The 27723-nt window shown below is 32.3% G+C and overlaps 1 protein-coding gene across 2 annotated transcripts; it reads left to right on the top strand.

Moving 5' to 3' along the window:
• The first annotated feature begins 14670 nt into the window (after nt 1-14670).
• Nucleotides 14671-25773, top strand: FAB1D (FORMS APLOID AND BINUCLEATE CELLS 1A). Of its 2 annotated transcripts, none has more exons than XM_085739741.1 (14): nt 14671-14973; nt 15094-15141; nt 16403-16702; nt 16804-16837; nt 16921-17580; nt 18485-18629; nt 18728-19069; nt 19662-20507; nt 21005-21321; nt 21965-22091; nt 22233-22379; nt 23330-24676; nt 24765-25031; nt 25156-25773. In XM_085739741.1, exons 3-14 carry the CDS (start codon nt 16462-16464, stop codon nt 25474-25476), a joined length of 4794 nt encoding a protein of 1597 aa, XP_085595867.1. In that variant the 5' UTR covers nt 14671-14973; nt 15094-15141; nt 16403-16461; the 3' UTR covers nt 25477-25773. The 2 variants fall into 2 exon arrangements, with proteins under 2 accessions (XP_085595867.1, XP_085595866.1); XM_085739740.1 differs by having other exon boundaries at nt 15094-15169.
• The last annotated feature ends 1950 nt before the right edge of the window (nt 25774-27723 follow it).

Genomic DNA, 27723 nt, shown 5'->3' with positions numbered 1-27723 from the left:
TATTTCCTTTTTAATATTAATTTTGAATGAAATTCATACTAACTCAAAAGTTTTTTGTTTTATGGCGATGGGATACATTGTGAACAATCCATTTTTACATGTTAACCTCAAAAGTTATTTGTTTTATGGCGATGGGATACATTGTGAACAATCCATTTTTACAAGTTAACATAAATGATGTTTTTACTTAAAAAAAATAAATAAATCAATTCGTGTAAATTTCATATTTTTTAATGACTTTTTACATAGATGTTTAGCATGTTATAATAATCTCTCGAGTAAATTTCGTACCACTTAGGTCCTTAATTGTAACAAGTTGGTTTTGAAGTTTTTTTTACCAATGAGGTTCTAAGTTATTAACGTTAACAATTTGGGGGATTTCAGATCTTAAAAATGTAAGTTATTCAAGGCCTAAATGTTACAATTAAATAACTTAAAGGGACCTAAGTGTTACGAAAAATACTTAAAAGACTTAATTGTTACAGTTAATTAACTTAAAGGATCCAAGTGGTACGGAAAAAAACTTAAAGACCAATTTGTTACAACAGGGCATAGCCAAACATTTACAGGTTGTGTTACAAGTTTCACAAGAGTATTAAGCATTTTAAGTAAGGTATTTGGAGCACTTATTAAAACAATTTTTTTAGACTCATCGACATAATCTGACCTCAGTATATATCACTTAATTCGATCAATTTGATATGGAATTTCTGGGAGCTTCTTCTCTCACTCTATCTTCATTCATACTAATTGAAAATTGCTTCTGTCGGATGGAAAAAAATCTGAATGGACAAATCTTGAGTTTTTGGAGGGGGTGTTATGGTTTTTATGAAATGAAATTTGGAGAGTAAAGTAGCTCTCTAAATTTTTCAGGGGGGTGTGCCAGTGATATTTTATTCGCTGGTTTATTGATCCATAGACATTTTTTAGAAGCCCGTAAATAGCCCACGAATATTATCACTGAGCTGAGAAAATTGATGTTCCCACATCAAAGGTTACTTGAAACACCAAAAAATTACTAATATAACCCTATCGACAGTTAACTGTCGATGGATTTTAACCGACGGTAGTTAACTATCGATGAAATTTAGGGTTAAACTTGTCATTTTATTGTGTTTCTTAGCATTGTGAGAAGTGTAAAAAGCAATTTTCTTGAGCTGATGAGTGATTTTGAATTTCAGAATTTTAATTTTAGGGTAGTCAAGACAAAAAAATAAATATCAAATTCTCTTATAGAATTTTATAATATACAACATAGTATTTTGAAAAAAAAAATAGAATTTGAATCTTAAATTTTACAAATAAAATCCCACATCTTACTAATATACAAACACATGAAGAGTAAAATTGATAGATTAGAACTCAATTAAAATTGATGTTCTTAGTACATAAAGGATAAAGGAAAAGATAGAAGAAATTACTCTACTAGAGAGTACCAAAGGGAGAGAGAGGAGAGACTTTCATCATTTTTCTTTCATACCCACTATTGATCCTCCATTCACTATTTATGCACATCCAAGGTTCCTTTATTTTAGGATCACTAGACATGTGTCGACCCGTGTATGTTGTTCTTTAGAAATTTGGAAAAAAATTTAAACAAGTAGTTTAGTGGCAAAAAATTCACAGCATTAAGATGAATAAATAAAAATTCATAGTTCGAATACCGACCTCTACATACTAATATCTCAGTCAATTGAGTTATGTTCATTGGAGACAGACGATTGCCTTTTCAAAATTGTCATGATATTATAAGTTTCTAACATGTATTGACCCGTGTTTTTTAATGAAATGAAATAGTCTTCGGATTTTGAATAAAAAAAATCAGTATTTTTTTTATTCAATACTGATTTTTTTTATTCAAAATCCGATTCAGTATTAGTTAATTAGTTGTGGATGAGAATTTAACGTAGTAAGTAACAACTACCCCAACTTACCATAGACATTCTTCTTTTACTATTTTCTTGCATTCCTAGAGTCATTTTTAATTTTGCTTGTTCTATATCTTGTCAATTAGAATACTAATTCAATGCATATAGTTTATAGGATGTCATAATATAAAGAGGTTGAAAGTGACAAGGCCATATACAATGAGCCGTAGATATCATTTCATAGAGTCGCATGGCTATTAAAAGTTCGAATACGTGCGTGACATCTCAAATGGCGGGTGCTTTGAAATTTGCAAATTCTATGATCAAAATATTAACAAGTTGCATATTATCCAACTGCCAACCCAATACAACAAATAGCAAGTTGCAACTTTTAAATTTCCCACTTGCACTTACGATAAGTAATTTGACATTTAACTACACCACTACTCCATCTGTGTTTGGAAGATTTTGTCAATATTAACATCATTGTGATTATTACAGCAGGCACCGATTATTTATTGATTGGTCAGGACAAGAAAGAATAATATTTTTTTTTCTTCCATATATGTCAATTGTCAAGGATCGTCTTTTTTACTATTTTCTTTCTCTTCGGAATATCGTCTACTCCATTGTTTGCTGAATAGTATCAGAAAATTATTGGGTTAGTTATGTTTCTAATCCCTATAAAATAGCGACCTTGTAAGTTTAGTCCTTACTTAATTTTAATAGTATTTTTAGTCCCTATAAAAAAAATTTACTTATAATTTTAGTCCCTGCTAAAACAAAGTTTGATTAATTATCCTTAAACTCTTAAATTTTTGAACGATTTTTTTGAGACAAGATTAGAACACTATGAAAGGTTCGTTTATTAAAATTTAGAATTTTCAGACATGAAATGAATTAAATATGAATTTTTTAAAACGACAAAAGTTAAAGATAAAAAGTAATAAAATCTGGATGTAGAAATCAAATTTTGCGATAATTTTTTGCGGAGGAACTTTTAGTAATGCTCTAAACATGTCTGCAAAAAATTGTTCAAAAATTTAAGAGTTTAAGCATAAATTAAACAAATTTGAATTGAGTAGGGACTAATATTCAGGGAAAAAAACAAAATTAGGGACTAAAAATGCTATTAAAATTAAGTAAGGACTAAACTTACAAGGTCGCTATTTTATAGGGACTAGAAACATAATTAACCCAAAATTATTTTGTGATGAGTATTTATTTTCTTGAGTTAAAATTATTTTTGAATGATTCTAAAATTGAGAGCAATACCTTTTAAACGGGTTTTGATGTTAATAGAAGTGATGGAGAAGTGCTCTTTGCATAGGCGAGGAGCCAAAGATCAACTACAAATCCAATGGCTGGGATTAATTGATCGTTAAACAATCAATGGCTTGTTCTCACCTTATTAATGTGGATGCAGTGTAGAATCAACTAAATGGAGGGTGCGCACACACATGTGCTAGACACGCGCAGACGTGCGGAAATGCATGTTGTTGCGTGCAAAATGCTTATGTGTATCGAAACAAAAAATTAATTAATTTGAGGTTTCAGACCATTAAAAATTAATACACCACATAACTCAAGTCTCATGCCCAGGCCCGGACAACGTCGTCGTACGGTAGTCATCGCCCGTTTAAAAAGATTGTGGACCACCAAAGGGACACCCTTGAAGTCCTAGCTCCCAAGCACGAATCTAGTGTGGGGGCGATGGGGTCAAGCGACCCAACTTCCCTCCACATGTGTATTGTATTTTTAACCTAAAATTAGATATATATTTAGTTTGACCCCACTTTATATAGTATTATTGTCTTCACATAGTTTATTTATTACACTATTAAAATTACAAAACTAAGAAGGATCTTAATCAGTGTTCTAAGAGCACTAAGAAGGATCCTAATCAGTGTTCTAAGAGCACTAGTTAATAAATCAAAAGTAGTTTTTTTTATTTTTATAAAAAGTTGTTATAATTATTATATCGATACAAATAATCCTTATTTTTAAGATAACATTTTCTTTTATGAAATCTTTAACCAATTATCTCAGAGTATATCGTTGACAAGACCATACAACTACTATTATAATACAAACTATTCTTATATTTGTTGAAAAAGGTTGTGACTGACGCTACGTTGGTGGTGAAAATATAATTAATTATGGTTATATTTTTTATACTCTACTAGAAATGGACATATTTTTTTTTAAAAAAAATCAACATTTTAGGGCAATTGTAAATATAATTTGTATAATTTTCGTACGCTTACGCGTTTATAAAGTTTTATATAAATTTTTATGATATAACTTGACTCCACTTATTAAAATTTTTGGATCCGTCGTTGCTAGCTCCACTATATAAACACTAGTGTTGCGTATAAACTCTCCAATGTGGGACTTTTGAATCTTTTATTTCACACACAAACACCCACAGTGTTCCAAAAGACCATGTCCCTATTTTGTGTGAATCAGATATCATTTGCGCGTAACTGCAGAGTCTAATCACTAGAATTAGGTGAGATCATAATGGATAACAAAACTCTCCCTCAATAGATTTAACAATGTTGCATTCTCAATGCTGATATTTAACTTTCCCTCAAGAGATTTAACACTGTTGTTTTCTCATGTTGAATTTGAACAAATAACCCATGATTATGTTAAAAGAGAACTTTGATCATCTCATTCAAATGTTCTTTGTTTTCTACATCAAAATTTAGCGCAACATGTACATTGAAAGTACAAGTAAATAGTAATAAACATTTTCCAAAAACTGTCATTAAAGAGGAACAGTTGGATATTTTTTTTAATATAATTTGTATTTCGGTAAAAAAAAATGTATATTTTGTAATTTCTGTTAATATATTCTTGAATTTAATTCAACAAAGACTAGTCGAGGAGTAGATGAATGAATTATGAATATTCCTATACTAAGTATGTCTACATCTTTTGCTTATTGTTTTCAAAGATAGCGACTACTATGTTTTCAGGTCCATTCCTTTTTGAATTCAGAGAAACAAAAGTTACTATAAGGCATGTTATCGACCCCTGAAAAACGGAAAGAAAACAAGAAAGTTTTTTTTTTTTTTTTTTTTTACCATAATCACAATAACCATTTTGTCAAAAAATAAATAATAATCACATCACAATAATCATAATTGCTGTGATTTGTTTACGAATTATTTTTTGACAAGATAATTTGTTTGTTGATTAATCATAGCTTTTTTTCCACACCTAATAATCATAGTTGTTAGAAATTAGGATGTGTTTTCTAAGAGATTCCCCCTGTCCAAATTCTACATTATCATCACCAACTTTTTCGGTATTATTGTATTTGCATGTATGGGAGCCGTTTGGCATGGCACCTTCATTCTTTGAATTGTTCAATGGCCGGTGCATTTTGGCTGATGAAGGAAGGTGGTGTGGTCCTGATTATCCATATTCCATATGGTCATTTTCTGCTGCTAGAAATTTTATCTATAATATACTATATACTTACTTTTTAATTTGCAATAAAATAAAATAAATATAAGAATCATATCCCATTTTCTTCTATTCTATCCCCCTTTCTATATAAAATATTCAACAAATAACCTCATTAAATTTGACTTTGCTTGGTAAATGGTATTGGAGGTTGAAGGAGGAATGTGGGTGTCTATGGTATAGAATTCTAGCATCACGTATGAAGTAGGGGGAGTATTGGCGATGGTGGGAGGGGGGGAGGTTCTGTATGGCGGAATAATTTGATTAGCATTTGTGAGGGTGTATGTGTGGCGGTCAAAATGTGGTTTGATGACAATTCAGTCGGGAGGTGGAGGAATAATTTGATTAGCGTTCGTGAGGGTGTAGGTGTGGCAATCATAATGTAGTTTGATGCCAGCATCAGTCAGGACGTGGAGGATGGGTCTTCTACGATATTTTGGTGGGCTCCATGGATAAATGAAGGGTTTTGGGGGATAGGTCCATCCATCTTTTTGAGCTAGCCGATAATAAGATGTTGTCGGTGGTAGAGATGAATTTATTAGGTTGGGGGAGGGGAGAGACATAGAAGTGGCGGAGGAGGTTATTGGCCTAGGAGGAAGAATTGGTAGGGGAGTGTGCTTTGTTAAATTCTTTTGTTTTGCTGGCTGATGTGGATGACAGGTTGTTATGGCTTTCACATGAGTTTAAAAAGTACAACGTTAGCAGTTCTTATTCTTATTTACTATTAGCTAATCACAATACTATTTAAGAGAACACAAATTTAAATATCATCTGACATAAATAGGCTCCTCTGAAAGTAAGTCTTTGTGTGTAGAGGCTTCTTTGTAACTGTATTCCTACAAAGGTTAATAAAATCAGGAGATGGGGTGTTTCAGTCAAACACACAATTTTGTGTGGGTGGTTGTGGTAAACTTGAGGACGCAGATCATTTGTTTCTGCATTGTGACTTTTTTGGTAAAATTTGGTTTTTTTGTTTCTCATTTGTTAGGTATTATTACGGTAAATTTGGTATGTGTTTCAGATCACTTACGTTAATTTGAATGGTTAGGAGGATTTTCAAAAAATATTCGTTCAGGTATTCATCTCATTTGGTTTCAACCGTCTGGGTTATATGTAAAGAAAGAAATTCTAGAATTTTTTCAACATAAGGAGGATACTCATCAACATTTACTTCAGCAAATTAAGTTACAATCTTATCGGTGGCTGAAGACGAAATATATTACTTTTACTTTTGTCTATCATCCACTCATGTGTTTGAGAGTTGTTTCTTAGTGAGTTCGTTTTTCAATTCATGTAAGTTTCTAGGAATTATGGTGTAATTGTGGATTCTTTCCTAAGCTTTTTTAGGGCACTTCTTATGCTAGGAGGACTCGGTGCTTCGCTTAATATATTTCATTTTAACTTCTTAAAAAAAACCGCATTTGTCCTCTGTAAAATATATTAAAAATTAAAAAATGAAAATATCAAAATAAATATAAACAGGACGACTATATAACAATACAAAATAGAAAACAACCATATTGTAAAGTGAGTAAAAAAAAAACCTTACTATAAAGAATATTGTAAGTAAAAAAAGGAGGAAACAAAATAGAAGGTAGATTTTTGAATGGGTTGATCTTTTTTTTTTTGGTGGTGACCTTGCATATTTTATGTATTTGTCCCTACCAACTGAGCTAAGCTCACGAGGACACAAAACTTGTGATCGGAGATAAAGTAAATGCACTCGTTCGTACGTTTTGATGATCAACCGTGAGTTTTTTTTTTTTTTAAAGAAAGCTGTAAGTTTTATTTATTTACTGTATTTATTTATTTTTATATATTATAGTTAGATGTTATCTACCTCTGAAAAAAAATAGATTTTATCTTCCTGTCCTAAATTTTTTCGATATATGAAAACATAGAATATATATATATATATATATATATATATATATATATATATATAGAGAGAGAGAGAGAGAGAGAGAGAGAGAGAACATAAAAGTAAAATTAACATTGTCCAGTTTACATATGTAGCTTTTCTTAGGTTTTGGGGTAGCTCGACCTATAAAATCATCTTTTGAGTACATGTTTTTTTAGAGGTAGTACATGCTATATTTTGGTCTTATCTTTAGCCAATATGAAACTTATTATTTTTTCGATAAATTATTTACGTGATCACGTCCAATTCTATTAAGTTTGATGTGTGAATGACAACATGATTCATTGACAATTCTAATATTGATTTGAATATTTTATTAATTTTAATTCAACTGTATAAAATTGTATTGTAAGGTAAACATTGTCTAAGGATGAAAACCTTTATTTCTTCCTTTAACATTTATTTACCATTGTTACTTTTGGCATAAAAAAAAGTATTTGTGATTAAGATGAATAAAAATATTCACACATTGTGTATACGAATTAAATCTCTACGCTTATATACAAACTAGTTTCTACATTTTTTAATGAGGAATTTTTCTCACAAATTTTTAGATGAGAATGGACATCATTTAAATATTTTATTTCTAAGAAAATGGTGATTTTTATGGTGTTTATTTTCTGAAAGGAAAGGGATGTTAAATTAGGTGACAAATACGGAGTGGCCGGAGGTCACAACAAAATCCCAATTATATGGTGCAATAATTAGTCTCCATTTGATACAGGATAAACTCTTGCACCCAATCACATTTCTCCATCTCATAACGTAAACCATTATCTACACAAACTCTTCATCATCACAATAATTCAAGGGTTATAATAGTCTTTTAAATCCACGTGGCAAGCCACGAATGCACCATGATGTAATCGTACCTGATCATTGGAGCAAGAGAAATGGCGGCTCCTATATCTTAGATTCTATTCGAATGCATGAATGACACGTGGAACAATTGCAAGTTCCCGCGTCAATTGCATTCAACGGTGATTAAAAAATTTAAAAATTAAAATGTGTGTATGGAGAGAAATGCAAGGGCATCCAAAATAGAGAATCGATTGATTCTCATTTCTACGTATAATAATTTTTTTAAAATTATAAATTAGTCCTTAAACTTAATTTTAGATAATACTTTGTGTTTTGTTTTTCTGTTTTGATTTAAACTTTTATGTGATATTTAGATGATATTTTTGTCTTTAATCTTTTTCATCTTTCGATTTAGTCTTTTATGTTATAATAAAATGTCAACATTATTGTTATTTTTTGTCAAAATAAAATCAAAAAATTCATAAAAAAACAACTTATAAAAAAATTCATTAAACACATAAAAAAAACTCACATATTCATCATGCAATCATAGAAATCCAAATTTCATTAAAAACATCTCATAAACTTCCCCTCTCAACTAATTTTTTCATATGCATGAACCAGAAATTGAATATCTCACAACGTGTTTAAGGGATCCAAATCTCTTGTCATTCAAACAAATTCATTGTTGGTATCATAACTATCCGATTATTATAAAAGTGTTTGACTTTCTTCGTATGTCATTTACAAAGCCGCATACATATAGTTCACATCAACATAACTCAGTTGGTAGCAGCCACATATCTAGGTAAAGTGGTTTGGGGACAACTGCCCCACTACTCTTCCGATTATAGTTGTTAAATCTTTGATATTTTAATGATTGATCCCTCTTAAAATAACAGATTGCCCCCATTAAATGGAAATTTATACCATAAAAAAAAGTTTCACTCAGGAATTTTATAAAATCAAATGTGTAAATTCATTTGAGATGAAATTTTGAATAATTTCTACCATATTTTTTAAATATAAAGGCACGTAGTCGTAAAGAATAATTTTAATTTCCTTCAAAAAAAAAGACAATTTTAATTTATAGATGTTGACGAGTCTTTAATTTTTCTAATATATAATAGGATAGTGTTTACAATCTTGAGTATTTTTCTCAATGATAATGATATATTATTGTATCACTTTTGTATTCACTACCCAAAAAAATATCACTTTTGTAATGCTAATTTTTTTTTTATAAATATTTATCATATAAAATCTTGCATCCGCAAGTCAACATTTATGGATCCGTCAGTGATTGGTAAATATATTGAATTATATATACATCGGTCGGGTTCGAACCCCAAATTCATCATCTATCCACCTTAAAATGTGAAATTATATAGTCCCTGAGTTACAGAAAAAAAATCACATACGTTGTAATGGACTGAGATATAAAACCGTTTCCATTGGATGAAATGATTATATGGTACATAGATATATATGATCATTACGAATACAGCAAGAAATGAATTGTCCTGTTTGAATATTTTTCAATGCTTTTTTGGAAAAAATTTCAAGCCTTTCTTTTCGGGGGAAATTTTTTTAATTCTTTTCTTCCAACACATAATTGTACGCGTATTTCTATATTCATGCATGCGCTTTAAAATAATGTTAAGTTCAATGCATAAAATAATGTTAAGTTCAATGCATATACGCGTATTTTTTTCTTAGATAAGGAAAAAAATCAGTATACACGTATTTTTGTTTCTTTTTATTACGATGTTATCATACGATGTTTTCATGATGCCTAATCTTGGTCGGTAAATCTCTGTCTAAGGAGCATAGTTCGATTGGTGAAGACAATTTATTACTAATATGTATAAATTATCCAATCTCTATCCATTAAACCTATTCATTGATGTGTATTTCTATATTCTCAGCTGGAGTCTATCAAAACGCGAACAATTTCACATTTAAATATAAAAAAACACCAACGTTCACGAAGTTTTTTTTTTTCTTTTCTTTTTCCTGCAATTGTGAATTACATAATCAAATCTTAAAAAATACTCATCTGATTCCTATTACTTGTTGCTTATTTAAAATGAATGTTTCTATAAAAGACATGAAGTGGTTACAAAATAATTATGTTAAAGGTACAAATTATTACTTTCAAAATAGCTACTTTTGTTATTGAAAAAAAAAACTCCAAACTTACAAATTATTCCCTCATCGTCCTTAATTATAAATGTCATTAATAAATAAATGTATTATCTTAATTTTGTTGACAATTATAATGTTAATTAATATATACTGCTAACAAATTATCTTAAAAAATAATATTGAACACATCTATACATAAAAAAACAATTTAATACTGATAGTTCTACACAATCTAACTAGGTATGGGTCACAAAGCTCCTTTTTCCCATCTGAGATGTAGGGTTGAAGGGCTCATGAGGGTTTTTTGTGGAGGAGGGACGTCTCTTTACATGGGATTACCTCGAAATCTTTAGGGGATATTGATTCTCCGACGACATTAAGGTGGTGGGTGATGTAGATCCACTTTGTTTTTGTATAATCACATGATTGGGGGGTGGGGTTGGGGGGTGTCCCCCTTGAGTGTTAGATTTCAGATGTTTTTTTTAAGGCTTCTATGTAGTGTAAGGGTATGGTAACTGAGATGGGGAGGTGGGTGTGTGGAGCCTAGGTTAGAGATCTCAACTAGAGACGAGCCATGTCTATTTGGGAGAATAACCTCGTGGCATGTCTTATGTCTGCACTTAATTCTTTTGGACTATCTTCAACAATCGACTCTTGGTCATGGAAGCTTAATTCAAAGGGGCTCTAGTCGGTTAAGTTGACTTACTCGACCCTTTTGGTGGGTCTAAGGTTGAGAGCAGTCGACTCACCAAGGAGGTTAGCACCTTGACCAATGTGAGGGCGTATTGGGCGCCTCCTTATGGTGGTTGTTTTCTCTTAGCAACTCCTATAAGATCGAGTTCATGGCTACCAAAACATATTTTGTTGGAGGGTGATAGTGGATCCAACATGTATCCATTGTGCTTTTTGCGGGGTGGTGGTTAAGTTGTTGACTCATCTGTTTATTGTCTGTGGAGTGGTCCTTTCTGTTTGGTACGAGGTTGTTTAGAACCAAGCGAATCTATGCAAAAAATTAAAATAGCATAAAAATTTGAAATTGATAGTGAATTTACTCTAAATACTATCAACTATTTACTTGCAATCAAACTCAATAAACACCCGTGGCAAAACTCATGTTATTAATATAACTAATTGCCTTTTAAGTCTCATGCTTCCTCTTCTCGAGGTTGAGGCGCACACACATTAAAAAGTAGAAAAAGAAAAGAATTAAATAATGCATATTTTTAAAACAACTGATTGATATGTGTTTTTGTGCATGTGTCCAAAAGATGTGTTCAAATATCTGCGACCATTTAGGACTTCATCTACTTTAACTATAGCTATTATTATACAAAGAATCAAAATAAATATACCACCTCGAGTGTTTTTTGACTTCCTTTTCCTCGTGATAATTAATGCTACGGACTATTATATATATTTTTATTTTATAATAATGTTAAGTTGTTAGTGGTGCAAATTACACACCGACTTTGCTGATGATTAATCTCTATCAAAATCTAATTGACAATTTTTAAGAAAGACTCCTATAGCAACCACATTCAAACTTGATCAATCATACTTTAAAGATTGAAGGATGTTATTTGAACAACCATTTTATATAACAACTTATGGGACAATCAAGATATACAAAGAAAGGTAGGTCTTGACACAAAAATAAAAATAGAGAGAAAAAAACGAAACATGATGTGAGTATAAGAGAAAAAGTTTTTATAAAATAATTGTTCAAATATTATTTTTCTTAAAAATTCGAATTTATTTTCACTTTTGATCAATTATTAATATTCAATATAATAATTTAGACCAAAAAAAAATAATATTCAATATTATTAATTAATGACTTAATACTTTACTAAGTATATTTTTTTCTTTCAATTTCTTGTGTCAGATTTTAGGGTGCACGGAATTGACTGAAAGCAAGAGTCTTGAAGCATAAGATCTAGATTACAGGGACCTAACAGCAAAGATTCTTTAGATGCATGGAAAAATACCTTTCCCATTGATGACATGCGAAAAAAACCACGTATTTGGACAAAGATTATCCCAAAATCTAGCGTACATGTATTGCTGTGTCCATACGGTACATGTTACATTCCACCCTCCTACAAGTAACGGCTAAGTATAAATAATTATTGTTTTTTTTTTTGACAGAATAAATAATTATTGTTTTTATTAATTATTAATATTAATTTTGTTAGTCAAAGTATATTAAAATTCTAATTAGTTTATCCAATCATCCTCATGCAAACTTACTTTCTTTCATTATAATTAGTCTTCTCTTCTTTAGGTGACTATACTGATTAGTTGACCAAGTTTGATGCTAAAAATGTTTTCTTTGAAGATATGAATGTCTCCTTCTCCTCAGCTAAATATCACTCTGCTTCCGGACGCCTATAGGATATTTAAACAGCAAATTGCTTAGTTTATTTATTGTTTTCCCCTTGATAAAATAATAATAATTAGTCTACCCAATAATATTTTTATGAGATGGTAAGAGATCTCTTATAGATAAATCAAAATTATTTAGTTTAAATTCAATCTTCAGAGACTACAATCAATCATAGAGAATACCTGATTTACACACAAAAAATAAATATAATTTTATATCCTTTCTTATATACAAAGTTTTTTAAATATTGTACATAATCAACCGAGATTGAGTTCAATGAAAATACAAGACTCTCGCAAATGATAAACTAATGTTCGAATCCTAATTGAGAGACAATTCTTATAAAAAAAATTAAATCCTTTACAAAAGTCAAGAAATAACTTTTTGTTAATAGGCTAAAAAATCTTTTTAGTAACAATTTACTTTTGAATATACTATTTTTTTTATTGAGACACAAATGCAAGATTCGTACAACATGATAAACCAATGTTCAAATCTTAACTCAAAAACAATTTTTATGAAAAACTAAAAACACAAATCTTGTACACAAGTCAAAATATAACATTTTTAATAGCCTTAAAAACATTTTATTAAAAAATATTTAAAAAATTTCATAAGAGTTTATTTTTCAAATTTTTATGATAAACTCTTATGAAATTTTTAAAAAATATTTCTGATACAAAAGTCAAGAAATAAATTTTTGATTAATATCCTAAAAACTTTTAATTAACTTCTTTCTTTAAAGGTTTTAATTAACTTTTGAACAGACTATTACTCTTTATTGAGACACAAATGCAGGACTCCTACGATGTGACCAACTAATATTCGAGTCATATATATTTCTTATGAAAAACTAAAAAAATAAATCTTGTACATAAGTCAAGAAATAACTTTTTTTAATAGCCTTCATTTTTTTTATCAAAATTAACTTTTGAATATACTATATTTTTTTATTGAGACACTCATTTAATTATTCTTTTCTTTTTTGACTATATATATGTAAAGTAATAGATAAAGTAATAATATACTATTGCGAACGAAGATCGGTTATAGTTGATAAAACGTTGACTCATATCTCATAAACACACGAATTCAACTCTCGCTATTGCCTCATTCAATTAGTCTTTTCTTTTTTGACTATATATATGTAAAATAATAGATAAAGTAACAATATACTATTGCTAACAAAGATCGGTTATAGTTGATAAAACGTTGACTCATACCTCGTAAACACGCGAATTCAACTCTCGCTATAGCCGTTAGTAGTGTATAATTCGTTGGTCAATAATTTATAAGATATCTATCAACAGTCCCTAAAATTCGAGATTGTCTAACCTAATGAACCTTGAAAATACCCATTTGGGGTTGGCTTAGTGGTTGGCTTGAGATCTTGGAGTGTGCTCCTCTCAAGGTCTAAGGTTCGATTCCATCTGGTGCCAATTTCAATGGGCAAGTCCATACATAACTTTGCCCTAGCTTAGAACGGGCCCCCCCGCAAGTGGGCGGTGGAATAGGTACCCTCGGACTAGTCGGTACTTGGATCGGATACCGAGTTTTAAAAAAAAAATGAACCTTGAAAATCGACTCATCTAAACTTTCGTTAAAATGTCTAACATAATAACCAAACAATTGAGTTCAAGTGATAAATGTACTTCAATAAAGGACAAATCGTTCAGGAGAATCTGAGTTCAATTCTTGGGTGAAACAATACTTAGTCAGACTATCCTTACCTCACGATCGAACTGCAGATTACTAGGATCAATTTCTTTTGGAAATTAGAGGCTTAACATAAAAAAAAAAATATCTAACCTAATGAACCCCAAGAACCAACACACCTAAACTTTTTTTAAAAAGAAAAAACTAAAAGTACAAATTAATAATAAAAATATAATATAATTTTATTTACAAATCGAAAAACAAAAAGGCAGAAAAAGTGTAAAAATATTTTAAATTTTCCTTAAAAATAGTTTTTGGACATTTTCGGAGGCAAAGAGTGTGTGGGGTCCACAAAGGTAAAACCCAATTTTCTTTGCTTCATATGTTGTCTAATGCTTCTGTAACAGTTCTTCATTCTCTACTTATTTTCCTTTCATTCAACCATTGCATCCTTTCAACAATTCTTCCATTCTTCTCTTCATGTCTCATCTTTCTATCGCTTACCCTCTTTTCTTTTCTTCATAAAGCTTCCATCTTTACCCTTTTCGCTTCTGTTAATCCATTTTTTTCATACCAAAAATTCTTTGCTTATTTGTGAAAATATTACTAGATTTTTATTTTTTCGGCTTAGAAAAAAATACCCTTTTGCTTGGGAGTTCAGATTTCTCTGTTGGTTACATCCATCTATTCATTCTTGGATTTGCTTTCACGTTAAGGTGTGTATATATTTTCTTGAATTATTTTTTTATTTTTTGAATTCTTGAATTTTTTGTTCTTGTTTTAAGCTTTTCATGATGGTGAAAATGACATTTTTATTTTGAATATTGATTTAACAGGGAAGGATATTGATGGTTTATGTTGGAAGCAGAAGATTTGATTGAGAGGTTCATCTGAATTCTGTGGATCATTCTTGTATGGATTGTTTTTTATTTTATTAGGTTTTTATGCTTACAGTTCTGATCCATTTATTCACTGTTTGGAATCTGTGCTTAACTGTTTGGAGAGTTTGGCATTTTAAATTTTCCAATTCAAATATTTGGTACTCAATCATGTGTTATTCAATTTTGGTTTTATTTATTTAATTTGTTGTTTTCTTGTTGCCATGAGAAAATGTGCATCTAAAATCACTAATTTTGATATGGTTTTAGTAAAATAAAAATTTGAACTTTTTTTTTTTGGTGATTTATTTGAACTAATTTTAAATATGCAGTTTTGGCACATGGTTGAGTTGTATAATGTCTTGGATTTGAATTTGTTAGTGGTTAATCATCCTAGGTCTGCTAAGTTATTTGTACTTTTGGTCTGATTTTTTGATCTTGTGTATATGTTGTTGGATTTTTTGTTTGGTAGTTAATATGGCTAACAAATCACCCTAATTTGTAGTTTTAATCTTTTGATGGAAACCAAACTATCTTTTCCACGAGTTTCGTTTGATTCAACTTAATGCTAACTTGTTATGTGTTTTTCACATGTTTATTGCTTCAATACATAGAAAAGAGAATGCTGTTTTCCTGTATTAGGTTCACTTCTTAATTTTATTATCTTTTTTCCGATAGTCCGAGAAAAGCAAGACCTTTTTATTATACCAAGTACCCCATTTATCAACGTAAATGTTTTGTATAAAATTAAGTTGGAGAAGGATGTCCAGTGTTCAAACCCTAGCTATTATCATGACATACTAACAACCATCATTTGCTTATAGAAATGATTTGTATCATCTTTGGTGTATTCCATCAAACAGTTAGGGTCTTAAGGCAATTGATCAATTATTTTATTACATTTATGAATTAGTATATGTTTGACATTGCATGCTATTGTGATTTTTGGCGGTTAGTCAGGTAGATGATGTGTTTCCTTCTCCGTATTTTATACTTTATACGTGTAACGACTCTTTTTTATTTATGCAAACATTTTGATTTGAATATGTAGTGTTTGACGAATAATAATTTAGCCAGAAAGGAAAATGAACTGAAATTTAATTTTCTTTCTCCATCTATCTCCCTATATGTTTGCGCGCGTGCAGTTAGTCGTGTGATGGAATAGGAATATTATCATATTTACGAAGAAAGTTATTATTGATTAGCTCTATAAAAGAAAGAGAATTTTAAAACTAATTCAATACTAATATACTTTATCTTGTACCAGAATAAGTGATCAATATCAGGCTTCTTTTTGATAAAGTTTCTGGATTAGCGTTGGATCGGATGTGTAGCATGTGCCATTATTGTGGTGCAAGCTTGACGGAATCAAATGCTGACAATAAGAAGCAGGGAAATGAGAATAGTTTAAAGTTGAATGGGAAAGTTCCCGTAAAACCTTGTAAAGCCTGTGGACAGAAGCTTGAGCGAGAAAATGTGAAACGGAATAGCACAAGTCCATATGTGACACCGCATATCAGTCCATCCGCATCGCTGTCAAGTACTGACAGCTGTGTGTCCACCTGCAGTAAGCTACTACTATCCCTCTCTCTTTCATTTTTATTACGCTTATGACGTTAGTCTTATATTTATGAAATTGTCGTTATGTAACCCAATCTGATCTTTCAGGTGAATTTTCAGTTGATGTGAACTCATTTGACAGGTACTTTTATGATCCAACAGAGACGTGAATATAATGCTTAAGTTAGCCATGCTCATATGCTTATTTTTTTTTTATTCTATTAGGAATAGTCGAGAAGAAAAGTTAATCGAAGGTGCTATGCAAGATCTTGATTATAAGTCAAACGCGAAATCACAAAATCCGATGGAAAACAACAGCCAAGAAAGAAGTAATGAGTTTGAGGGCTATACCGTGAGAGACGTGGATATTACAGAAGGAAATAGCTTTCAAGAAGCTAAAGCTGATGGTTCCGACGAGCCAACTGCATCCTCTGCTGAAGAAAACGAATATTCTTTTCCTGATGATCTGGATATCCAAACTTGGGAACCACCCGAGCCAGAAGATCCGCTGGATGATATGGAAAATAGTGTGGCTTGTAATGACGATGATGAAGAACATGGCATCGGGATTGCAAACTGGGGCGAGCCAACCTCCACGAGTAGTTCCAAGGATGAATTAAGTGGGGGCTATAGGTTTAGAGAGGAAAGACAAAGAGAATTAGAAAAAGTAATGAATGGGAAATTTAAGGCCCTTGTAGGTCAGCTTCTTAAATCTGTGGGAGTTTCCTCTTCCGATGAAGACGATAAGAGTTGGGTGGACATAGTTACATATTTATCTTGGGAAGCTGCTGCATTTTTGAAGCCTAATGCTATTGGAGGAAATGCAATGAATCCTGATGGATTTGTTAAAGTGAAGTGCATTGCAGCTGGTTCTCGCAGCCAAAGGTAAAAATAGTCCCTTCAATAAGAATCTACTTTCCTGTGCTTTTTTTTTTGTATGAGCGTATACTAACCTGTCGATACATGATAATTTTCATTTAAACTACATAATGTTTTTTTATAGTAATTTGTTGGTGATTTTCAGAAATCATCATATTGTATTATATGATTATAAACATGTTTTCTTCTCCTAGCTATTTAAGAAAACTTTCCTTACATAACCATATAATAAAATACGGCTTATCTTTTCTGTCATGCATTTCCGTTAACAATAGGCTTCCCCTGTTTTACATGGTATTCTTAACACACTTCTGCGAACTCATGGCAGTCTCTCTTTTGCCATAAAGACAGTGTTGTCAAATAGTGGCGATTGCGGTGCTGTAGCGCTATAGCATACGGATTTTGATGAGTCCGCTATAAAAAACGCTGTCCTAGTTTCACTATTAAGGCAATAGTGGTTGCTATTCTAGTTTTTGGTAGCAGATGTAGCGGCAATATCAGAAAAGAGAGAGTTGTAGGGGTTTTAAAAATAGTAAAACTGAAAAAGTTAGCATGTGTTCCAACACATGGCCTATTTTTAAAATAAAACAACTGAAGAGTCGGTTCGTATTACTCTTATATTCACTGTAATACACGTAAACCTTTCAATATATAAGCTATGGTTTGCCACCATTCCTTTTTTATTTGTTTGCAACATGCCTTTTGTTAATATAATTGACATATTTCAACCTCTTTGTGACTTCCTCTATTTGCCTGAAATGCTATTTGTTATTTCACGTGGTGGATTTTTGGCGTTCCGCTGTTGATAACATTGCATAAACATTTCAATGGAAACTGAGTATTATATAAATATTTAGGATAAAATTTATGTCTCATTATGGAAAATCTTAAAGAAAGTATTTTGTTTCAGTCAACTATTCCAAGGTTTGGTCTTCAAGAAACACGCCTCTCACAAGCATATGCCAACTAAGTACAAAAATCCAAGGTTGCTACTGATTAGGGGCATGCTTGGCCAATCTATGAATGGGCTGTCCTCATTTGAATCCATGGACCAGGTAACTTAACTAGACTGGATAAGGATTTATTAACATAATATTCTTCTCTCTTCTGTAAAAAGAAAATATTCTCTTGCTTATTATTTGCTTTCTAACAGGAGAAAGACTATCTGAAATCTAAAATGGATCTTATAAAAATATGTCATCCAAATGTTATATTGGTGGAGAAAACTGTTTCTCGTGATATCCAAGAGGCAATTCTGGATAATGGGATGACGCTGGTACTTGATATGAAGCTTCATCGACTGGAAAGAGTTGCACGCTGCACTGGTTCACCAATTCTTTCATGTGATGATTTGAACGGCCAAACACTTAGACAGTGTGACTCTATTTACTTTGAGAAGTTTGTGGAGGAACATGATGGTACTGGCGAAGGAGGAAAGAGGCCCACCAAGACCTTGATGTTCATTGAAGGGTGTCCTACACGCTTGGGTTGTACGGTACGCCTTTACATGCAGCTTGGAGCCTCCATTTTCTTTATTTATCCTAACTCAATTGTCAAAACTAATAAAATGGATTCTTCATCTTTTGTGACGCTGCAAATTTGTATTGTTTTTACCGGCATACATATGAAAGCATATATTCATGTATACTTGAAATGTACTCCTTTTTTTGGCATAGGTGTCCAAAGGCTCTATCATAGTTGAGATTAGCACGCTTTGAAGCACCGATCTAGATATGAATACATTATGACACTTACAAGTGCATATGATAGTAAAATTATGAACTTTCATTGTTTTACATATATACCGATGGAAGTTTTACTTTGAAAGCAAATAAACTGATATCATATGACTGAAAACTGAGGAGTTCCTCTGATTTTGGTGCAAAAAATTTCAACAATTTTAACTTCAGGATATTTGTTTTCTCTACCCTGTGCTTCTGTCAGTGATGCCAAGTAATATTGATTTTTGTCACCATTATCTTTCATCCTATGAATATGAAATTACAGTTTATCTTCTTTCTTTCAGAGAATGGTTATTCATCTTGAGTTTTGTATGCTATTAACCTCGTCATTTCTTGCAATCACAGATTTTGCTGAAAGGAACACACAGTGATGAACTGAAGAGAATCAAATGTGTCATGCGGTGTGCAGTTATCATGGCATATAACTTAATCCTCGAAACCTGTTTTCTAGTTGATCAGAAAGCAATGTTCTCCACCATTCCTCCAGCTAATGTGGCAGATATCTTGCCAATCAATCAAGATTCCAGCGGCTCAGCATCTATAAATTCATGTGTTCCGTCGTCTCTTGAGCATTCTGATGAAAATGGAATAATTAGTACTGATATTCCCATATGCAATGGAATTCATGAAAAAAGCATCAATGGTTTAACCGTAGAATCTGAAGAGTTTTCCCCATTTTCTCATGAAGCATATAATCCAGCTGGATTTTCTGGATTCTCCGCGATATCATCCTCTCTGAAGAAGGTTGTGGGGGATAGTTTTCCCTTTGCAAATTCTGCTCCTTACCAGTCTCTATCAGCATACTTTGGCTTCAATGGAAGGAAACCAGATGGTCAGGTCAACAATTCTGTTTCTATTGTGGAATCTCCGGAAGCAGATGAAGATACCAAGATTGAAGCAAAAAATTATTCCGATGAAGTAAAGTTACTTTATGACGGACAAACCTTGTCTTCACCTGTGCGCTTAGATTCCAAGGGCGGTATAAGTAAAGTTGATAATGAAAAAAAAGAACTCCAGAGTAAAGATGATATCAATGCAGTGTTGGATTCTCAGAGTATTTTGGTCTTGATGTCTAGCCGTAATGCTTTAACAGGCACTGTATGTAAGCAAAGTCATTTTTCACATATCATGTTCTACAAGAATTTCGACATCCAACTTGGAAAGTTTCTGCAGGATAGCCTACTCAATCAGGTTTTCACTTTCTTCTTTTTCCCTCCTTACTTCTTTGCTTAATCTAGTTGACTAATATGGTAATTGTGAGATATTGTAAATAGGATTGGTATCCGTTAGGATATTGTGTGATTATGTTTTGATTATATTTATTTAGCTTTCCTTTCTTAGTTGATTCTTTCCCTAATTCTTGTAATTGATTAGGAGACTTGTGTGTATATTCATATGTACATTCTCCTCACATAATATTGACAAGATTTTCATTTTCGAGTGTAATCATGTGATATGATGCATATTTCTAAATAATTTCATCTTATGAATGTACTATTTGAGTTATCAAGTATGGCAGCATTGTTTAAAGTGCAATATAATTTGATACAAAGTATCTTTTTGTGTGTGCATTTGTGTTTATTATTTTTTCTGCAAAATGAGATTGATCTTTGTTTTTTTTTTTTGTTTTTTGAAGGAAGATTGAACTATGTTTATGTTCTAACTGATTATTGTTGCTATATATACAGACAAGACTTTGTGACACCTGCCAAGAATTGCCAGAAGCTCACCTTTATTATTATGCTCATCACAATAAACAGCTTACTATACAAGTGAAACGATTGCCGCCAGGAATTGTTTTAGCTGGCGAGGAAGAAGGGAAAATTTGGATGTGGAGCCGATGTGGAAAATGCAAGTCTTGTTCTACAAAAAGAGTGTTGATATCCACCACTGCCCGCAGTCTATCATTTGGAAATTTTTTGGAGCTTAGTCTTTCTCACTATTCATCTAGCAGAAAATTGGGCTGTGGCCATTCTCTTGATAGGGATTTTCTCTACTTCTTTGGGTATTATATCTACATGCAACTTTTTATAGTAAAATCTGCTATTCAGTTATTCCATGTTTATGTTGTTTGACACATTCATCTTAATATTTGACGTTAAGATATATGGGTTTAAATTTTAGTTACTGTTGAAATACTTCCTTGATTTACTTTCCTTGATCTTCTGCATATATTTCAGATTGTATATTAATTAAATAAATATAGGTTATTATTCTTATCCTATAACCAAGGGTATGAATAGAAAAGGCTGTGGAATAATCTCTCAAGCAATTCCTCTATTTTCAAGTTGGTATCAGAGCCTGATTCCAATCCAGTGACTTGTGGGTTATGGACCCACCTGACTATTACATTTTAGTTACAAACGAATTGTTTGTTAGCATGTCTACCATGACTTCTAAATTGTAATTATTTTTCACACTTCAAATTAGGGTTTTACTGCATTATGTGAGATTCGGTTGATTTCATTTTGCACTATTGCATTCTACCGAATTGCTTTTGTGTTTTAAGGATGTACCTTGCATTGCATAGATGTGCTCATTTGCATCTTTTGGCTTAATTAAGGAGGATTGGGCAGGATGTTAACCTTGCATGTTTATGTTTCAATTGGTAATATTATGTCTTATTGTATTTTTTTTTTGTTATTCAGATTAGGTCACATGGTTGCAGTGTTCAGATATTCTTCAGTCACTACTTATACTGTGTCTATGCCTCCTCAAAAGCTCGAGTTCGGTGGTGCGATAAAACAAGAGTGGCTTTTGAAAGAGACCGAAACTGTATGTTCTATATTTGGACATTTTCATGTAGATATTTCTTGATCTGCACAGGCTGAAATATATATGAATTGGGCATAATTATTTTCTTAACTCTCATGCAATCCCTACATATAAATCACCTTTTCTTTTCTATGTTTTAAGGTTCACTTGAAAGGCATATCACTATTCACAGAAATTGCAAACTGTTTGAAGACAATACAATTTGATGGATCAACCTTTAACCGAGGATCAATAAGAGAGTTCTCTGAGGTTGAGAAGATGTTAAAGCAAGAGCGAGAAGAGTTTGAGGTTAGATTTCTATTAGTACATGATTTTGACATGTAAATCAACTTCCACTCCAAACTTGATTCTTTCATAGCTATAACCCTTTTGCCAAAATCACGGGAATTAAGAAAGTCAGTAGTAGTATTAAATTTGTATATAATTACTATTGTTTTTACAAATTTATCCTTAAGAGAGAGAGTTAGTTTATGTTTTCAACATAGTATTTGTTGTTGATTGAAGAAAAAAATGCAAAATAAACAAGGGTATGTTGGTAAAAAAATAATTAATGTAATTGGAACTACCAAAGGAGTCTTATAAAAAGGGACAATTTTTTCTTTGAAAAGGGTCTTATAGTTAGGGACGGAGGTAGTAATATGTATGGCACCTTGGTTATCACATCACTCTTTTATATGACAAGTATTGCCAAATCACATCTCATCCAAGATTTGTCTTACCCATATTAATTCACAAATCACAATTCACAAGTAGTTTGAGTCATATCCCAGGTGCCAGCCACTATGTAGAAAAGAGGAGACATGAGAGTATTGTAATGAGATGCACTACAATGTGTACTGGCCCTCGTATTTATATTACTAGGTTAAGGGAGTAGTACACAAGAGAGACATGTGGACCGAGTCCGTATACTCAAGACTAAACCCTGTTAACTTATTATAATGACTCTTAACAACACAGCAATACTAATGCATTGAACGAGAGTGACATAAAATCTGTGATAGATGTAGTACTGTATAAGTTTAAAACTTGATATTACTAAATCTCTAATTAGATGTTTCAATTCCAATCAAAATTTAATTTATAAGTGGAAAGATTTAATTTGTTGCAACTTGCAAGTGATACATTTGTTAATTTTCATTTCTTTTGATTTCTGGTTTGTCCTCCCAATAAAAATCTTGTCATATTGCAATTAGCATGGATACTATGTAGTATTCATCTGACTTGTGTTATGCTAGCAGGTTAACATCAAGATTGCTGTTGCTAAGAAAGGTGATCCAGATCGGGCTGCTTTCAAACTTCTCAGTCTCAACCGATTGATGTGGGATCTTCTGATTGAATCTGCAGTGTGGAATCAACGCTTGAAATCATTACGCTCACCTGAGAAAGCTATGCAAGAGTATAGTTATTCAAAGGTAGAAGGTACTGCTGGTAGAGAATCTGCATCTATGGGTAATTTTAGGGAAGATGGTTCTGTGACTGGGGATTCCCAAATTGTGCCTAACGCTTCTGTGGAACTAAATGAAATCACAATAACGGACATTCCTATCAGTGGATCTCCTCGAGAGTGCAATAAGCAGGATGATTATGATCCATCTAACACTTTTGATATCCCTCAGAATTTGAAAATACAAACTGTTGATGGTTTAGGATCGAAGAGATATTCTGACCAAAAATTGGAATCGAGTTCGGATGTTTTCACTCAGTTTCCTTCGGCAAATGGTCATCTTCAAGTACATGGAAACTTTCCAGTTTCTGTCGATGTTCAACCTAGTCGTTCAACCGCTGATTTAAAGGTATTAAACAAGAGTGCTTCATTGCATTCACCTGTTTCCAACTTGCTCAACTCTACTGAATGGTTCTGGAAGCCATTTGCTGATATTCGGCAGACAAGCATACGGGAGTTTCAGAAAAGTTTCTTTCCAAAATTTGAATCCTTTTGCAGTTCTATTACAGAACATGTGCCCACAGCCGATCAATTGATCATTGAGGAAGGTCCAAGGTTGCACATTCCTCTCAAGACAGATAGTCATATTGTGTCTGACTTTGAGGGTGAACTCTCGAGCATAATTGCTTGTGCACTGGCCTTGTTGAAAGATTCATCTGAGGTGACAGAAATTGATGAAGGTGGAATAACTTCAAAGTCGACGGATTTTTCGCATGGCTCTCAAGATTCAGATTCTGCGCATTCTCCAGGAAGCACGTCTTCAGAAGAATCACGGGCATTTCGTACTCCGGAAAACCATAGCATAGAAGTTCATTTGGGTTATGCAAAATCACTTGGGAGAGAAAAATATTCTGTGGTTTGTCATCATTTTAAGCAGTTCCATGCACTTAGAAATTGCTGTTGCCCATCTGAGATTGATTATATCGCTTCTTTAAGCCGTTGTATGAATTGGGATGCCAAAGGTGGAAAAAGCAAGTCGTTTTTTGCAAAAACACTTGATGACAGGTTCATCATAAAGGAAATCAAGAAGACAGAACTTGAAGCATTTTTGGGGTTCTCTTCTCTCTATTTCAAGCACATGAGAGACTCATTTGAGTTTGGGAGCCAAACGTGTCTTGCAAAAATCTTGGGGATATATCAGGTTTGTGAACCGTTTTATACATTTCTTTTTCTGTCATTTGCCAGTTTTTTCTCCTTTTTGAGCATTTCAAATTTCAATATCTATGCAGGTTACAAAAAGACACATTAAAAGTGGAAAAGAGGTTAAACATGACCTCGTGGTGATGGAAAATCTTTCCTACAATCGAAATATTGTACGCCAGTATGATCTTAAAGGTGCCCTTTTTGACCGGTATACTTCTGCTGCTGTTGGTGCTGGAGATGTTCTTTTGGATCAAAACTTTGTGAATGATATGAACTCTTCCCCATTATATGTCAGTCATAAAGCAAAGCGAGTTCTTCAGCGGGCTGTTTGGAATGACACATCTTTTCTCAATGTAAACATTTCTACCTTTGAGCCTAACTTTTGTCAGCGAAATATGCTATTCAATTTGTTTTTCCTCAAATATGTTTTCGTGGCTTTCTAATACTTTCATTTTCATTATTTGCTTGAATATGCAGTCGATCAATGTGATGGATTATTCCTTACTTGTTGGAGTTGATTCTCAGAAGCGCGAACTTGTTTGCGGGATCATTGATTATCTCAGACAGTATACCTGGGACAAGCATCTTGAGACATGGATGAAGTCTTCACTTGTTGTGCCCAAGAATCTACTGCCGACTGTGATCTCTCCAAAAGAATACAAGAAGAGGTTCAGAAAGTTTATGTCTACATATTTTTTGAGTGTTCCGGATGATTGGTGTTCTCAGAAGTCCCCTATTCCTTGTAAACTTTGTTGCTCAGGAGGAGATGACCTTTCCCAACAAAAATCCTTGCACTAGGGTTCCAAATGGTTTCTCTTTCTAAATATTTTTAATTTCTCAAAAGAATTATACAAAATTGGGAGTTTATGCGATTATGCGACTATTTTATTATGCGACTATTTTAGCACTGTATATAGTCGGCTGACATTGTTTAAAAACCCAGCCCTGCTATTCTGCAATTTTTAGAATTTCTAGGGATGTTGTTATTTACAAGCTCATCCTGTTCAACATGAGATGAGTAATTTTTTTGTAAACCCAAGGGAACATGTAAAGGTTTATTTTGAATCAATGGAAAGTACATTTTATAGAGTCAAAGTGCGTGCTTTACGCTGGTTCCTCCCCACCTCTTGTCACCTTGTTAATACCATTCCTTCAGAGAATAGTGCTACAATAAAAACAAGTTTTTAAGAGTTGGAATTTTGATGGAAAAATGCTTGATTGGATCAGGTCAAAGGAAGTAGATACTAATCATTTGAGGATGTATCAAATGAGAAACGATCTCATCCATTGATTTGAGATCTGACGTTTCAAATTACACAATTGGTTTCACGCAATTATCCGATCTTGGCCTCAGATTTAGATCGGACGGCCAAACTGCAGTGCATCATGACATAATTACTATGTCTAATCAAAATCCATAATTTCATCTTCCTCATTTACTTATAAGATCTAGTGATTAAGATTTATTATTTTGACTCTTTTTGATACATCTCCAATTACTCCTATTTAAATAGGTATGAAAATGTTTTTTATGAAGAAAAAATAGAAAATCTTATGTGGGTGTATTATTGACGTATGGTGAATCTTATTGTGGTTGGGAGTAACTCCTCCAGTTACAAATTTGGGTGGAGTACATGAGATAATGTAGAAGAGGCAAGAACTTTGTTTGATTTTTTTTTTTTTAATGAGTCTATCAAATGGATCCATCAAGCATTGACCAATAAATTCCTTAAAAAAAAAAGCATTGACCATTAAATAGCTTTTTTTTAATGACATAATAAATAGCTCTCTCATTCTTAAATGTACATTTTTTAAAATAAAAAGATGGTGAATGACTTTGTAGAAAATCACTCATCCTAGTACAATTCTTGTCGAAATATGTTAAGACTATGAAAGTTTATTTGTTAATATTACATCCACACTATTTAGAGAAATGGATTCGCAAAGGTTTGTGGATCATTTGGCATGCAACTATTTGGCAAGCGAGGAACCATTTCATTTTCCGTAATGAGGCGACTCATGTGGAAGATCTTTTGGCGGAGATTGTGGTAAATTCGTGGCGGTGGAGTTTGTCTAGAATTAACATGCAAACTTGTTTATTTTATGAATGGAATTGGAATCCACAAGAATGCCTAATAAGGAAGTAGCTAGTTGAGGTGCTTTGAGGCTGTTGTTGTTCCTGTTGGGGATTTCTTTTCCATTTGAGCGTGTGGCTGTTGGGTATGTTTACCTGCTGCTTTTGGTGTGCGGCTCACAGCTGTTGAGTTTCTGGAGGCTGAATGTGAGGCTTTTGGTATGCATGGAAGGAATAGATAGGAACAAAGTATAGGGGATGTCCTCTGTTGTTGTTTTCCCCCTTTCCTTAGACCATGTACAATGGTTTTTCCCTTTCAATACCCTTCAACACCCACTTTTTCAATTCCCAACACTCCACATCATTTTCTCTCTCTTAATTCAACACCCATTCAATTTTTACCTCTCCAATGGTTTTCATTCAACACCCTACCCCACCACTTTTTATTTCTTATTCTTATTTAATTTTTGTTTTTATAATTGCATAAAATTATAATTATCGATTATAATTAAATTAAAATAATACAATTAACAATTTATTTTTTAGTTTTTTTTGGAAAAACAAAATTTTGTAAAATAATTTATTTTTATTTTCTTAACTTAAAATGCAATACAACAAATTAAGCATGTGACACACAAATAACTTAAGAGAGTGAAAAACTTGGTTTTTTTTCTGTGTCCAAATCAAATGATCCAAGTCTCTATTTGTAGAGAAAACAAAATCACGAATTTTGGTAAAAAAAATAAATTAAAAAACTTTTTATTTACAATGAAATAATTGAGTCCAAATTATTAAGAAGATAAAAATCCAAGCAGCCAATTGTAGCAAGCCACGTGGCGTCTGCGGGCCAGCTTTCAACATGTTGAATCCTTTCAACACCCTCTTTCATCCACATCATCTTCAACAACCATCTACAATGGTTTCAACATGTTGAAAATGGCATTCAACAAGCCATTGTAAATGGTCTTAGT

Source organism: Medicago sativa, chromosome 1 (assembly GCF_051527215.1).
Source record: "Medicago sativa cultivar Bolivia chromosome 1, Bolivia_mono, whole genome shotgun sequence".
NCBI lineage: Eukaryota > Viridiplantae > Streptophyta > Magnoliopsida > Fabales > Fabaceae > Medicago > Medicago sativa.
The sequence above is the reverse complement of the archived record's forward strand: the minus strand, read 5'-3'. Positions and strand labels throughout refer to the sequence as shown.